The following is a 14,752-nucleotide window of genomic DNA, read 5'->3' on the forward strand; positions in this document are numbered from 1 at the left end:
AACACGGTTATAGTCACAAGTGGGAAGAGATAGGTAATAAGAAGGATGGGAAGAATAATAGTAACACAGTCTTACTAAATAGTTTGACAGTGTTATGGGAAATTAGTTATGTAGCAGAATGATGTCATTTGGGGAGAAAACTGTCCTAGTTCTGATTGCACCACAAGACGAGTTGTTCAAACTCCCATCTACATGCAGATTCATCATTGTCTCAAATGAGCCCAATCACTGTTGTACCATATGCAAACTTTTAGTACTTTAACAGAGGGATTCTTTGAGATGCAGTCATTAGTATAGAGAGAGAAGAGAAGTGATGAAAACACACAGCCCTAGAGGGCTCCTGTGCTAATTGTACATGTGTCTGATGTGATTTTGCCTAGCTTCACCTGCTGCTTCCTGTCTGTTAGGAAGCTTATGAACCATTTACAAGTGTGGTCAGGTACAGCTAGCTGATTCATTTTAGTTAGAATATCTGGAATGAGGATATTGAATGCTGAGCTAAAGTGTACAAAGAGGACCCTTGCATAGTTCTTTGGAGATTCAAGATGTTGTAAGATGTAGTGCAGCGTCATATTAACAGCATCATCTGTCAATCTATTTGTTTGTTTGATATGATTGGTTTGTTGTTGGATTGATTATGTGCTGTCAAGTCCTTTTCAACTCATAGTGACCATAAAGAATAGTTTTTCTCCATAACAATCAACCTCTAAGCTAGGCTTTCAAGATTTCCAGTTGTGTATTCAGCATGGTGAAGCTGAGTTTGCAGGCTGAAATTTGCCCAATTCTTATTATACACTTTTGGGTGCTGCAGGCACTCACTCTGTGGAGATTCTCAATCATCCAATTCATTCTCAAAAGTGCTTTTTTTCAAAAGGCAGCTGGATTTTTTCCCTTTGTTTTTCTGTTTTTGTTACTTTTTAAAGGCACTCTGTTTCCCTCTAGTCCCTAACCACTGCCTGTCAGCCATACTAGAAGGATCAGATGAGGAAATCATCTTCACAGGAAGGCTAAATCTGTTTCTATTTGTTGGAAGAAAATATCCTTCTGAGTTCAGTTCTAAGTGGGGGAAAAGACACTAGAAACATGGAAGCTGTTTGGAAAGATGGTTTAATGGTGGACAGGATCACATGGCTTGGAGCTCCAAAGAAGGAAGGGCTGAGATGCTGAAAATGCCTGGGTTTTATACCCTCTGTTGGGATTTGAATTTGAGCTTGTACTTTGATTGGTTGTCAGACTCCTATGGGGCCAGGCAGGGGCAACTCTGTAGGCTGTCCAGAATCCCAGGCTTTTTTAAGCCTTGCTGGATGATGATGTAATGAAAGGGCTTTGGGCAATTCCTATTACCACTCTACCTGGAGTAGATCTTTCCTATGTAAAATAGACTGACACAGGCCTTAACGGCCCATTAATAAAGAGGGAAGGAGGTGAGTTTCGGCCTCTCTGAGTTTCTACTTCTTTTTTTAGTGGAAATATTCTGCCTTTTTAGTACATCCTAAAATATTTCATTTTCCTAGGAGAGGGGTGGTTTATAACTTCCAACATATTAACATTGGCTATTGTAGAAGAACCTTGCAAGTTGGATTGTGCTGTATCTATCCTTTTATAGATCATTGAATCAGAAAGGTGTCTGTCTAAGCAACTTCCAAGTGTTAGCTCATTTCATCCCCCTTTGCCAAGGTAATGCTTCTTGCAGAATTTCATCAAGATCATCTTTCTTACCCTTTTCATCAGCGATCAACAACCCCAATCCATAGATCGGCACTGGTCCGTAGCATGCCAGCAAACAGTCCATGCAAACAAGTGAAGCCCCATCTACAGTGTGCAGTTAGCACACAAAACCACGTCCCCTCCTGTCCACACAAAAACCTTTCTCCATGGAACCAGACCTTGGTGCTTAAAAAGTTGGAGGCTGCTGCTCTGCATAGAATTTCATCAATTTTTATAGGACAGCCTGAGAAAACCTGAACTAAAGGATTAGCTGAGAATCAAGTAGATAGGAAATTACAGTAAAAGCTTAACAAACAAACAAAAAACCTTAAGGGTAGAATACAGTAGAATGTCAATAGAGATTCTTAGTCATCCAGGTCATGGTTGTCCCAAAGGTGCTTTTTCAATAGGCAACTGGACCAGTGGTGGGATTCAAAATTTTTTACTACCGGTTCTATGGGCATGGCTTGGTGGGCATGACAGGGGAAGGATACTGTAAAACCTCCAGTCATAGCTGGTATTTGCTGGTTCTCCAAACTACTCAAAATTTCCGCTACCTGTTCTCCAGAACTGGTCAGAACCTGCTGAATACCACCTCTGAACTGGACCTCCTGGTTTTTCTTTGAAGACATTTCACTTCTCATCCAAAAAGCTTCTTCAGCTTCTTAGATGAGAAACAAAACAACTATAGTACAATTCAGCAGAGGGATACTATTTGTATAATTGGAAAGAGGATAATAGGAAGAAAATATTGATGCAACAAATGTGTTACTTTGAATCTTAACATTGTGAGACACCTTGATAAACTTAATCCTTTTATGAGATGCTAACTGTGTATTAATAAGATTGAATATCAATCCAGACAGAACTCCAAGATATAGGTTGCTTAGAGGTGTGGGATTCAAATTTCTTAACAACCAGTTCTGTGGATATGGCCTAATTTGTGGGTATGGCTTGGGGGTCATGTAACTGACTAAGTGTGGCTTGGTGGTCACATGACTGGCTGGGTGTGGCTTGTATGTAAATTTTGTAAATATTTATGTAAATATTGAATTATTTTTTTAAAAGAGTAACTTTTACCCAAAACCAGGCAAAGCAGGCAGGCAGATTGAGTTGCCTGCAGAATCACAGATTCACTCAGAGATCTACCTTTCTACAATCTGCTACCTGAGTCTGCACTGCAAAATAGACGCTTCAGTCCTAAGGAAGGTTCAGCTCTGCTTTTAGATTAGCTAGAAAGCAAGAAATCCAACAATTTCCTGCTTTTTAGCTAATCTAAATATCCCATCACAGCTGATAGTAAGAACAGCTGATAGTCAAGAAAAAATAGCAACTTATCAAAAATTAGGCAAAGGTACAACACAGGCAAGTTGGATGGCGCACATGCCAGGTAAGGAGTGAGTGGGCGGGGAGGAGAGGGGTACGGCCAGCCAGTGGCGCGATTTGCCGGTTCTCCGACCTGGGCAGAATCATAACAACCGATTCTATAGAACTGGTCCAACCAGGTAGAATCCCACCCCTGGTTGCTTAAATTAAAAATACTGCAGGGGATAACTTCTAACTTTAAAAAAAATCTAAGAGTAATTTTATTTTACTGTTCCTGGGGGAAACAGCAATCAATTGTTTCTAAATTACTTTTTCCTCATTTCCCATTAAGAAATGATAAGCTGTATGCACAGTTATGTGGCAGTCCTTCATTGATACTGACTGACCTCAAAGGTGAAGCAGATCCAGACATTGTTTGGACTTGAACAGACATCATTAGGAGATCCCAAGGTTGTGTACATCATTAGAAAATTGAAATAAATACCATGGAAGACATGTTTGGTAAATCACGTACGTATCATTGTCAAGAAAATTATATGAAGGTGTCTGTAATATTACCTAGAGCTATAGTGAAGTGGAGTTTACATTAATAAATCTTGCATTTGGAAACAGTTTTAGGTTCTTCCTCCTGTTTGGATGTGGTACAAGCTTCCCCCCTCCAAATGTTTGGGAGTAATGCTGAATATTGATGTAGAAATGATTGAGAATGCTTGGAAGAAGAAGCAGTAGGGCAAAGAGAGCTTTCATCAGAGGCAATAATTCACTCTATTTGGAGACATCAGAAAAAAGTAGAAACACTCCAACCCCAGCAGAAAATACATTGTCTCCTGGACTCTGATGTCAAGAATTTGGTTCTTGTCTGCTAGGGATGCTGAATAGTCAAGCCAACCCTTGGCTCCTGAAAAATATGCTTAGATAGAGTTTCATTGTGGTATAATTATTAATCTTTTGGGGGAATTCATTGCAAAGCAAAAAGGGTAACAATAAAAGTAAGTAGAAAACATATATTGAAAGAAGGACAGGGTCTCCCTCATTATATCAACCTGGGATCTGGCCCACCAGGATGGTAAGGCAAGATATGTTGCACATCCCATCTATTAGATATGTACACCTAGTGAGACCACAATAAAGGGCCTTCTTGCTAGGAACACTTCCACAGATCATCAATACTCCAGTGGAAGGATTAGTTCCCACATTATTTTTCTAAAAGGCCCTGAATACATAATTTTGTCAGCCAGCCTGGTGGCCCTGAAATGAGATAGAGCCACTCAAGTGATTGATCTGATTGTGTTGTCACTGCCATTGGGGAAGGGTGGGTCAATTGGTGATGGTTTTCATATTATGGTTTTATACTGTAAGCTGCTCAGAGTTACCTGTGAGAGGTGGGCAGCCATATAAACATTTTTGTTTAATAAACACAATGAATTGATGGATGGATGGATGGATGGATGGATGGATGGATGGATGGATGGATGAATGGATGGATGGATGGATGGATGGATGGATGAATGAATGAATGAATGAATGAATGAATTGAAATGAATGGTGTTATACTTTCATAATGCATATAGGAAAGATGATAGACACAGTGGAGGAGCCTGTAGAAAGAAAATGCCTTAGAGTTCAGAGACACCTATTCAAATTGAAAGATAATTTATCTCTGTCCCTCCCTGTCATGATATATGTATAACTGAACTTCAAAAAAAATGACATTTCTTTTTTTTAATCAAATTACTAAAAATATTTATCAACATCTCTAGATTATCTATAATGCAACCATTCTCAATCTCTAGAAATATTAGGCACAGCATTGTAATTCTTAACCATTTTGGCTCAAGATTAACTGATCCAGAAGGTGCCAATCTAGTTATCTTGTGCTTCTTTAGAAAAAAAAAATCATGGTTTGTTTGAGAAAAACAATGTACAGGCACAAACACATACATAAATGGGTTTTCTCTTGTTATGTTCATATGACTGGTAAACCCAAACTGACTGAGCTTAGATAGACAAGCCTATTCAAAATTAAACTTGGAAATCACATACATTCAACACATTGTGCTAAATCAGGGGTGTCAAACTCATGGCCCATGAGCTAGATGCATCATGCACTGGCCACGCCAGATTTAGCAAAGGGGAAAAAATTCCCGTCACGTGATGCCACCATGACGTTGTGAGTTTGACACCCCTAAACTAAATCATTGTGGCAAGATTAATTTTCATTAACATGCAAAGGATCCAGTAAGAAAGGCAATTAAGTAAAATGAGTGAGATGACAATTGTTATATTAGTTAGTCAATTCATATAATTGCCTCTCAAAATACCATTTAGAAAAAAAATATTTAAAAGATAGAAAAAAAAATAAAAAGAAACTCAGTTTGGACTAATGTGTTTCACAACCATGGCAACTGTAAGATACTTGGACTTCAATTCCCAGAGTTGAACTGAACTTTGGGAATTGAAGTCCTTCCCTCTTAAATTTGCCAAGATTCAGAAACCTTTGTCGGGGTGTCAAACTGGTAGCACGCAGGCCAGATGCATCACATGCAAGCCACGCCCACCCCAACTTCACGAAGGGAAAAATGTCACAATATGCCACGTGATGGCAACATAATGCCACAAGTTTGATACCCAGGGTCTAACGGTTATGGCACAGAGTTAAAATCAAGAGATTGTGAGTTCTAGTTCCACTTTAGGCATGACTTTGGATAATCACATTCTCAGTCCAACTTACCTCACAAAGTTGTTGTTTTAGGGAAAACAGGAGAAGGAAAAAGTATTAGATATGTTCACCTCCCTGAGTTATTTATAAAAATAATAAATAGGATAACATAATATACATAGTTCTAATTCAATGGCACCTTGACTTTTAAATGTTGGTTGGTTGGTTGGTTTTAAAAGTCAGGATCCATTGAATTAGAACTATAATAACCGGAGGTGAGTATCCCTGATATTTATTTATAGGAGGCTGCCTGAGAATCTTATTTGATTTTTGTCTCTATTAAATCTATATTAGATTATACTACCAATTTTCACCTTTTGTTACTCCTGGCCTGAAACTTTGCCATACATATTTTGGTAATTGTACTAGAGAGGGTTCTGATACAAAAAAGAATCCATATGTAGCCCTAGATTTGCAAGTTGTTCATCTCTGCTGTTAAAAAAAAATCCATACCAAATTAAGCTAAAATCAAGCAAATATGACTGCAATGTGTGAAACCAGTAGTTCACTAGGTTCACATATTGTGCGAAACCATGGATTTTTAAGCATGGCTTCTTGACTAAACTGTAAGCAATGGTTCACTAACCACAATGGTACAATGACACCCTAAGCTGAAACCAGATAAACTGCATTTTGGCTTGCTAGTATATATGATTAGGATCACTATATATCATTAGGAGCAAGGTCTGAAGTAACATTTTGCGAAATGAAAATGATATATTTTCATAATTTAAATTCCAACTTACTAACAACACAAAAATATTTACCTTTATGTTTTATAATCATCTTAAACATGATCACATGCACTGATTTAGACTCATAATAAAATCAAACCATTCAACAGATACACATTGAGCACTGTTGTAAATTACCCAATGAATAGCATTTCTTTTCTTTTTCTTTTTTGCAAACTCATAATAATGGGGGGTCTTTCACCCCACTCCTTCCCTCTACCCCCATCCCAGTCAGATAAATTTCAGCTCAGATGGCAGTTTTAGCAGCCACGTCTGCTCGCCATGGCCGATCCAGGTAGCTGAGTACTTGGCGGATGGGGCCACGCTTGGTAGGCTCCAGGGCTAAAAGATTTTGTAACATAGCAATGCAATCTTGAGACAGAGGACGCCAGTGAAATGGCAGATCTTCATCTGAACCTGATTCTTGCCATATCACAAAGTCGTCAAAAAAGGAATCCTCGGGTAGAGTCTTTTCCCAAGGAAAGTAGCCAGTGAGCAAGCAGAAGATCAGCACCCCAAGAGACCAGGCATCAAGGCTGGCATCAATGGGTAGGCCTGGAGTGCCAGCAGTGCCACGGCTTAGTTCAGGTGCAGTGTAAGGGATGACCCCAGTCACAAGCTGCAGCAGAGTGCCCTGGGGTCGGGTCAATCCAAAATCTGTCAGTTTGATGCAGTGACAGTGACGGTCGAAAAGCAGGATATTCTCTGGTTTAACATCTCGATACACCAGGCCCCGGCTGTGTATAAAGTCCAATGCACTCACCAGTTGCTTGGCACAGAGCTTGGCTGCCTTCTCAGGAATGCCTGCCTAGATGGGTTAAAGAAGAACAATTTTTTACTCCATTAGTTCTTCTCAATGGTCTATAACAGTGTTTCTCAACCTTGGCAACTGTAAGGTGTGTGGACCTCAACTTCCAGAATTCCCCAGCTAGTCAGAATTTTGGGAGTTGAAGTCCACACACATTAAAGTTCCATGGCTGTGAAACACTGGTCTACAACATTTAAAATTCACACCTTTTTTCTATTCTTCAACCCATCTCAATCACAATTAAAATTGGACTTACTCTTAATTTTTTTCAGCATCACATGATTCTACTGAAAAAAGCTTTCAAAATTCTTTTGAAAGTGGAATTATGATCACCTTTTATGGTCAAAGTTCAAAATTACAAGTTTTGAAAATTCAAAATACCTCATCTCGTACTTTGTATTTGACCCATAGTTTATAACATATTCTGTGTTGATTAGTTGACATGTTTCTAGTTGATTTTGAAAAATTCAACTTTATATATTGTTTTTAAAATTATTAAGTTAGTAAATAATTTATGAAATAAGTCTCCTGATTATTTTAAATTGGCTATGATCACAGCAATACATACATACCTTAAAATGTGACAGAACAGAACAGAATAACAGAATTGGAAGGGTCCTTGGAGGTCTTCTAGTCCAACCTCTTGCTCAAGTAGGAAGCCCTATACCACTGCCCTATACCACTTCAGACAAATGATTATCCAATCTTTTCTTAAAACCTTCCAGGAGCATTCACAACTTCTGGAGGAAAGTTGTTTCACTGACTAATTGTTCTGTCATGAAATTTCTTTTTAGTTGTAGGTTGCTTCACTCCTTGATTAGTTTCCATCTTGTCCTGCCTTTAGATGCTTTAGAGAATAGGTTGATCCCCCCACCTTTTTTTTCATAGCAACACATTAGATATTGGAACACTGCTATCATATTACCCTTAGTCTGTCTTTCCATTAAACTAGAAATACCCAATTCCAGAAATTTATGTTTTAGCCTCCAGTCCCCTAATCTTTTTTTTTTTTTTGCTCTTCTCTGCACTGTTTCTAGAGTCTCAGAATCTTTTTTACACTGTGGCCACCAAAACTGGATGCAGTATTCCAAATGTGGTTTTACCAAGGCACTATAAAGTGGTATTAACACTTCACAAAATCTTGATTCCCTCCCTCTGTTAATGTAGCCTAGGACAATGCTGGCTTTTTTGGCAGCTGCAGCACACAGCTGGCTCATAGTTAAGTAATTGTCCACTAGGACTCCAAGATCCCTCTAACAGTTACTACTATTGAGCCAGGAACCACCTCTATGCATTTGGCTTTTCTTGCCTAAATATAGAACCTTACTTTTTTCACCACTGAATTTCATTTTCTAAAATAGTGCCAAATGTTCAAGTCATTATTATTATTATTATTAAAATCTAAAACTAACAAATTGCAGATATTAAAATATACAGTAAGTCTAAAATCTATTAATAATACTAATTTTTTTAAACCTTGAAATGTAAAAATATGCCTTACCTTGGGCTTGATAATGGAGATAAGGTCTCGATGGAGGGCTGCTTCATAGAGAAAACCGTAATGCTGGCTGGATTCTATAGCAATGCCAAACATACCAATGATGGCAGGATGTGGAGAAAGTGAGAGTGCCACACAGTATTCATATAAGAAATTCTGGAGCTTGGTGCTAGATTTAGGTAGTAGCTTGAGAGCCATCGGGGTCCCTGAGAGAAGTTGGGAGGGGATATGGATAAGATCAAGATCTTCATTTTCCAATAATCAGAAGTTTTTTCCTGTCTTTTGATGTGCAATTTCAAACAACTATTCCAGCAGTGTTTTCTGTAAGCAAAGTCACCAAAATTTGGGGTCATTGTGACAGGTTGCCCTCAACTTATAACTATAATTGAACCTGGAATTATAGTCACAAATCATTATGATCATGTCAAGCCATCACATGACCAGTTTGAAGTTATGACCATTAAGTGGAAACATGGTTGTTAAGTGAATTCATATTCCCTAAGGGGAGTTTTTGCCAGAAGTCAGAAATAAATGCCAAAAACTGGCAGAAACACATTACAAATTGGAGTCATGTGATCACGAGACACTGCAAATGATCGTAAAGGTAAGTGTATGGCCAAGCACCCAAAATGTGATCTCCCAGTCATTGGGGTTTCTGTGGGTGTCAGAACTCTGAAAACAGGTTGGAAGTATGTATAGGGAATGTCTGTTGTAACTTTGAATGGTTGTTATGTTGTAAATCAAAGAGTACCTGTACCCCCTATATCAATAAATGTATTTCCATTATAGATAAATGGACACATACAGTCTAGATTTTTCATTTTTTAAGAATTTAAAATATGGTAATATAATTCTGAAATTATAGTGTTTTAAAGTTCAGGTCAACAGTGGTTTAGCTAACATAACCAAATATTTCAGCTCCAAATCAATAAACATTTTTAAAAAGACACAACTATATATAATTACAATTTGCATGGGGGCGGTGGCTGCTGGAAGAAGTTAATAGATTAAATGATTGCAGCTAAATGTTAAGAATAACACTAAGTGCTAAGAATAACTCAAGAAAAACAGATTTGTTTTCACACTCATTTAGAGAGAAACTGTTTTTTAACAATTTCCTCCTCTTTCTGTAATTTTGTTATTTCTTCCTTCTTTTCATCAGTATGCTAAACATAATTTTTAACATTATATATATTTAAATATACAGCAGATTTTCCCATTTTGTACTGCCATGTGCACCATGTGTGTGATGTTAAACTCTTTCAGTCTCTATTTTTTAAAAAAAAATGTTTGGAATGTATAAGGTGATCAAATCCCTGTGACAAAAAGGAAACATGTATCCAGTTGAATTCTTGCCTAATGCATTCCAGGTCCAGTTTTTGAAGAGCCTGGAATATAGCATCCTGTACAAATCCTTGCAAATATTATTTTATACACCGCATTAAATATTTTCCTGAATCAGTAATTTCATTTTTATTCCTTCTCAATTCTTTTCTATTCAGATTCTAAGGTATAGAATCAAAAAATATTTCCAGTTCAGGAAAAAAACATTGTAAAATCAGTATTTAAATTTCTGCTAAACCATATGTGCAAGAGAATTAGACAAGCAATAGGAATTCCCCTTCACATCTTTGAAGAACTCTTGCATTGAGAAACAAGGGCTGGAATAAAACTCTGTTCACAGAATATATATATGGGTGCAGATGTGCTTTTGTAACCAAAACCTAGCTCATCTGAAGCAACCAAATCACTTGAAGATCCAACATAACTGTATTGGAATGCATGTAGGCAATCATATACTATATATCAGACAATCAGTAAAGCTTTGATACTTTACTGAGTGGCCATGAGCAACAGCAAAAACTGTGTGCGTGCATGTGTGTGTGTGTATGTGTGAGTGTAGGTGATTTATTTATTTGTATCCCACATTATTTTTACAAATAGCTCTAGGCAGCAAACATATTCAACACCCTACCTAACAGGTGTCAAACTCGAAGTATCACATTGCTATCACATTGTTTTGTGACATTTTCCCATTTATGGAGCTGGGGTGACGTATCCAGCCTGTGGGCTGCCAGTTTGACAACCCTGCCCTACCTCCTCAACATAACAAGAAGTTGGATTAAGCTGAGAGAAAAAGACTAGCTCAAAATTACTCAGTTGTCTTTCATGGCTAAGGCAGGACTAGAAGTCATGGTCTCACATTTTTTTAGCCTGGTGCCTTAACCACTAGACCAAACTGACTCTCTCTTTTTCTACTAGGTCAGAATGGCAGCTGCACTATCTCGGTTAATAGAAACAATTAGGTTTACTGAGTTGCAGGTTCCTAACTATGTCTTCTCCCCATCGCCACTTGGGGTCAATTCAGCTTGCTATGAATATTTTCTTATAAGGGCACTTAAGCACTTCATGTGCCTTGGGGGTGGAGAGACTTGGGCTTGGGCTGAGCCTTGGGCTCAGTAGTGAATGCACTTTACATTTGTACAGAGGAAGGGGAGATACATGTACTCTGACCACAGTAGCCAACTGCAGAATTATTCAGTTTTAAATTAAAAACTTGGCTCAAATAAGTGACAGCTCATAAAATTAGTGGGTATTTGTCAGGAAATCTTTGTTGATTTTGTATTTGTAACAATGATCTGGTGGCTTTTGGCTATAAATTATTTTGTATGTCACCATAAGTCACTCTAGGATATTGTCTAAATTAAAATAAAATTGCACAAGATATTGGAAAAGTATCATTAATCTCAATATCAAAGATTGGAAATGTATGAGTGATTAATTTTCAGAAAGATTTTATTATTTTTACTTATCAAAAATAATGTTTCCCTTTGGTGTAAAATTCATGTTTTGCAAATGTATAAGTGATCATGGTTTATATCAATTTAATAAACGTAATTATTGAGGTGTTTTATTTCTTGTTTGTCTTTTGGTATTTTAAGTTAGTCATTAATGTGTTGGGTATTTACATATTATCACTTCTAAATTTTGTCTTTGTATATTGTCTTCTCTGTATTTCAGTAGACACACACACACAGGGAGAGAGAGAGAAACACACATATATAGTGCATATATACATATGTGCAGCTAAGGACTCAGATAGTAGGTGGAAACATGCAGAACCCTAAGGAATTCTGGGAATTGAAAGTCACACATGTGAAAACTGCCACGTTTGAAAACACTGATATAGAATCACTAGCTATATGAATCAATCTGTTTTTCTCAAAAGCAACTATAATAGAAACTATTTTCCATTGAAACTGAATACCCGGCTGTTATTCAACTTGATATCAAAATATTATTAACTACTATGTCAAATCAGTATAAAGCAGGGCAACCTAACCTGAAACTCCAGTACTGCATACATTCCCCATAGCTTTGGATGTATCCCATCTTCACCTCAATCAAATTTCAACTTTTCAAGTGACAGAAGGAAGACATTTTAAGTAAACATACAAACATTGTATTAGATATATTTAATTGATTTATATTTTATTTTTTATTTCTCCATCTTCATGTCCTGGTTTTTACTAATTGTTGTGGTTCGCCGGCAGCCTACGCAGACAGCAGCAGAATTGGACAGTGAGGAAGAACGGGGACCAGTCAGGGAGTCTGGAGAGGACTTGGACAAGGGTCCTGCGTCCAATGCAGAGACGGGGCCAAGATCATCTGGGTGCTGACTCCAGAGCCTCTGGAGTCTGGCAGCAGTGAGGCCGAAGAACAAGGGGAACCTGTTCCCAGTGCGCATGTGTGCAGAACTTCTAGAAGACAAGAGCAGCTGAGACAAAAGGGGCAACTCGGTTATAAGGCTTGGAGGTGATTGCCCCTCCCATAAGGTATAAAGGACAGGCAAAGGTGATGAAACCTTTATGGGAAACCAAGTTGTTTGTTTCATTCAGATTAATCCTTGAAGCTCTATGTGGACTTTATACTTTGGTTGTTTTTTTATAATTCATTTGGCACTCTAGTTGTTGGCAGCAATTCAAAGGAGAGAAAGGTGGGTGCTTATCTCAAAGGGACTGTTTGGGACTCATTTCCAGCTGGGAATGAAAATAATTCCCAGCATTGAAATAAAACAAGAGTTGTTTTAACTAAGTGTATGCTTAATTATGGTCTCGGGAAGCCTTGGTCAGAACACTAGTCCTGCATTCAAAAAAACCCTCTTCAGTCCAAATAGAGCGCCAGTTTGGTCCAGACTAGAATGCGGGAGACTGTAAATTCTAGTCCCATTTTAGTTATGAAAGCCATTTGGGTGATTTTGGACTAGTCCCTCTCTCTCAGCCCAATCCACTTCCCAGGATTCTTGTTGTGGAGGAAATAGTAGCAGGAATATGTGTAGTGGATATCTTGGCTGCCTTGAGTTATTTGTAAAAATAATAAAGGTGGGAAACGAACAAATTTAAAATGGTTTAGTGAAAAAGAGAGTAGGGTTGTTTGACCATACAAGCAATATTTACCTCTTTGCCTGTGCATTACCAGGACCACCTGTCCATATTTCCCCTTGCCCAGCTCCTTGATGATTTGGTAGTGTTCTGCTACTTCCATGTGCACCAGACTCTGGGCAGTAATCTCCAACATATCTGTGAGACGAGCCTGTGCCTCCATCCCCAAAGTACGATTCATGGTAAAACCCTATGAGAAGTACAAAGAAGTTGGTGACCTTATCTTATTGCAATAGTATGTGAAAAGGACCTCAAGGGATGAGGAATTGAGATAGCAATAGCACTTAGACTTATATACTACTTTATAGTGTTTTACAGCCCCCTCAAAGCGGTTTACAGAGTCACCATATTGCCCCCAACAATTTGGTTTTTCATTTTACTCACCTTGGAAGGATGGAAGGCCTGGTGGGTTTCGAACTACCAAATTGTGGTAGGAGTAGCTTGCAGTAATGCACTCTAACCACTGTGCCACTGAGGCTCCAAGATAGTGCCTAGGGAATGATCAGACAAGATAGAAAGGAGGATTCAGTCCCTTAATGGTCAGAGAGGAATTATACCCATCCTAATTCACCAGACAATTAAAGTGACTGTCAGAGATTTGTAAACCAGACAAGAAACATGACTAGATGAGTTAATTGTACCTCATTGCCAGTCTTCATTAACTGTATTTTGTGGGACTGAAATTGTTGTGTCTGCACAGATGCAGACACAGAGCAGCCTGCCACAAACAGTGCAGGAAGAATACTTCAAAGTTATTGGATGACGGAGTGGCAGGCAGCCGCTATATAAAGGTTACCCGCCACCCATTATCTTTCGTTATGGTTACATTGTTGCCGAGCTTACCTCAAATAAACAAGTGTTGCAGATCCTCGGCTCTGGGTATTTATTCCAATCCCCTGACACAATAGAAATCTCCTGCCATCTCTTTTAACAGTTTTAGTTTGTAATTTTTATTCATGAACTCTGCATGCTCCAATGTGCATCATAATATGAAATAAGAAAATTTTCTTTGTAATTATAATTTTCTTTATGCCTTTCTACTTGCATTCAGTCCTACAGAATTACAAAATGGCAAAATGCACAGTTTCACCTACCATGTTACGTGTATTAAGAATATTAATGGCACCAAGTGGAACTCGAGTGAAATATGGTCAATTATCACCCATGAGTTTATTTTCCTGAAACCCCCAAATCTTCCTTTCAAGTCCTCTTTGGGGAGGGGTGTATCCAGATTTTAATTGTTATTATTGTAGTTTGGTTTTGCTCCCTCTTATTACTTTCTGTCCAAAATTGTATTTACAACTTTATAGATTAGAAAAGAAAAATGGGATTTATTTATTCTGCATTCAATACATTAAGAATGAAATCTATCTGGGTCTATTAGCCTTAACATAGATATTGCTCATTTTCATTAAGTTTAGATTCCTTTGGCAATACAAGAGGGAAAGAAAGTTAGTATGCTCTTCCAACTTTCCAGCATATTGCAGTGAATCATCTGCTTTTACCGGTATGTAATCT

General features: G+C 38.0%; 1 protein-coding gene across 1 annotated transcript; it reads right to left on the reverse strand.

Annotated features, from left to right (window-relative positions):
- Nucleotides 1-6,498: 6,498 nt before the first annotated feature.
- LOC113448568 (serine/threonine-protein kinase SBK2-like) lies at nt 6,499-13,424 on the reverse strand. Its single transcript, XM_026719270.2, has 3 exons — nt 13,250-13,424; nt 8,796-8,998; nt 6,499-7,294 (listed from the first exon to the last, which is right to left on the reverse strand). The coding sequence occupies exons 1-3, from the start codon at nt 13,413-13,415 to the stop codon at nt 6,734-6,736; spliced, it is 930 nt and encodes a 309-aa protein (XP_026575055.2). The 5' UTR covers nt 13,416-13,424; the 3' UTR covers nt 6,499-6,733.
- Between the last annotated feature and the right edge of the window lie 1,328 nt (nt 13,425-14,752).

This window comes from Pseudonaja textilis, chromosome Z, assembly GCF_049901715.1.
Source record: "Pseudonaja textilis isolate UNSWEBS1 chromosome Z, rPseTex1.2, whole genome shotgun sequence".
Lineage (NCBI taxonomy): Eukaryota > Metazoa > Chordata > Lepidosauria > Squamata > Elapidae > Pseudonaja > Pseudonaja textilis.

Bases quoted from the DNA above. Each gene is read 5' to 3' on its own strand.
- LOC113448568 (XM_026719270.2), bottom strand. From the start codon at position 13,415: ATGAATCGTACTTTGGGGATGGAGGCACAGGCTCGTCTCACAGATATG. The intron at 8,999-13,249 runs GTAAATATTGCT...AACTTCTCTCAG, and splicing joins GGTAATGCACAGGCAAAGAG to GGACCCCGATGGCTCTCAAG. The intron at 7,295-8,795 runs GTAAGGCATATT...TAACCCATCTAG, and splicing joins TCTCCATTATCAAGCCCAAG to GCAGGCATTCCTGAGAAGGC.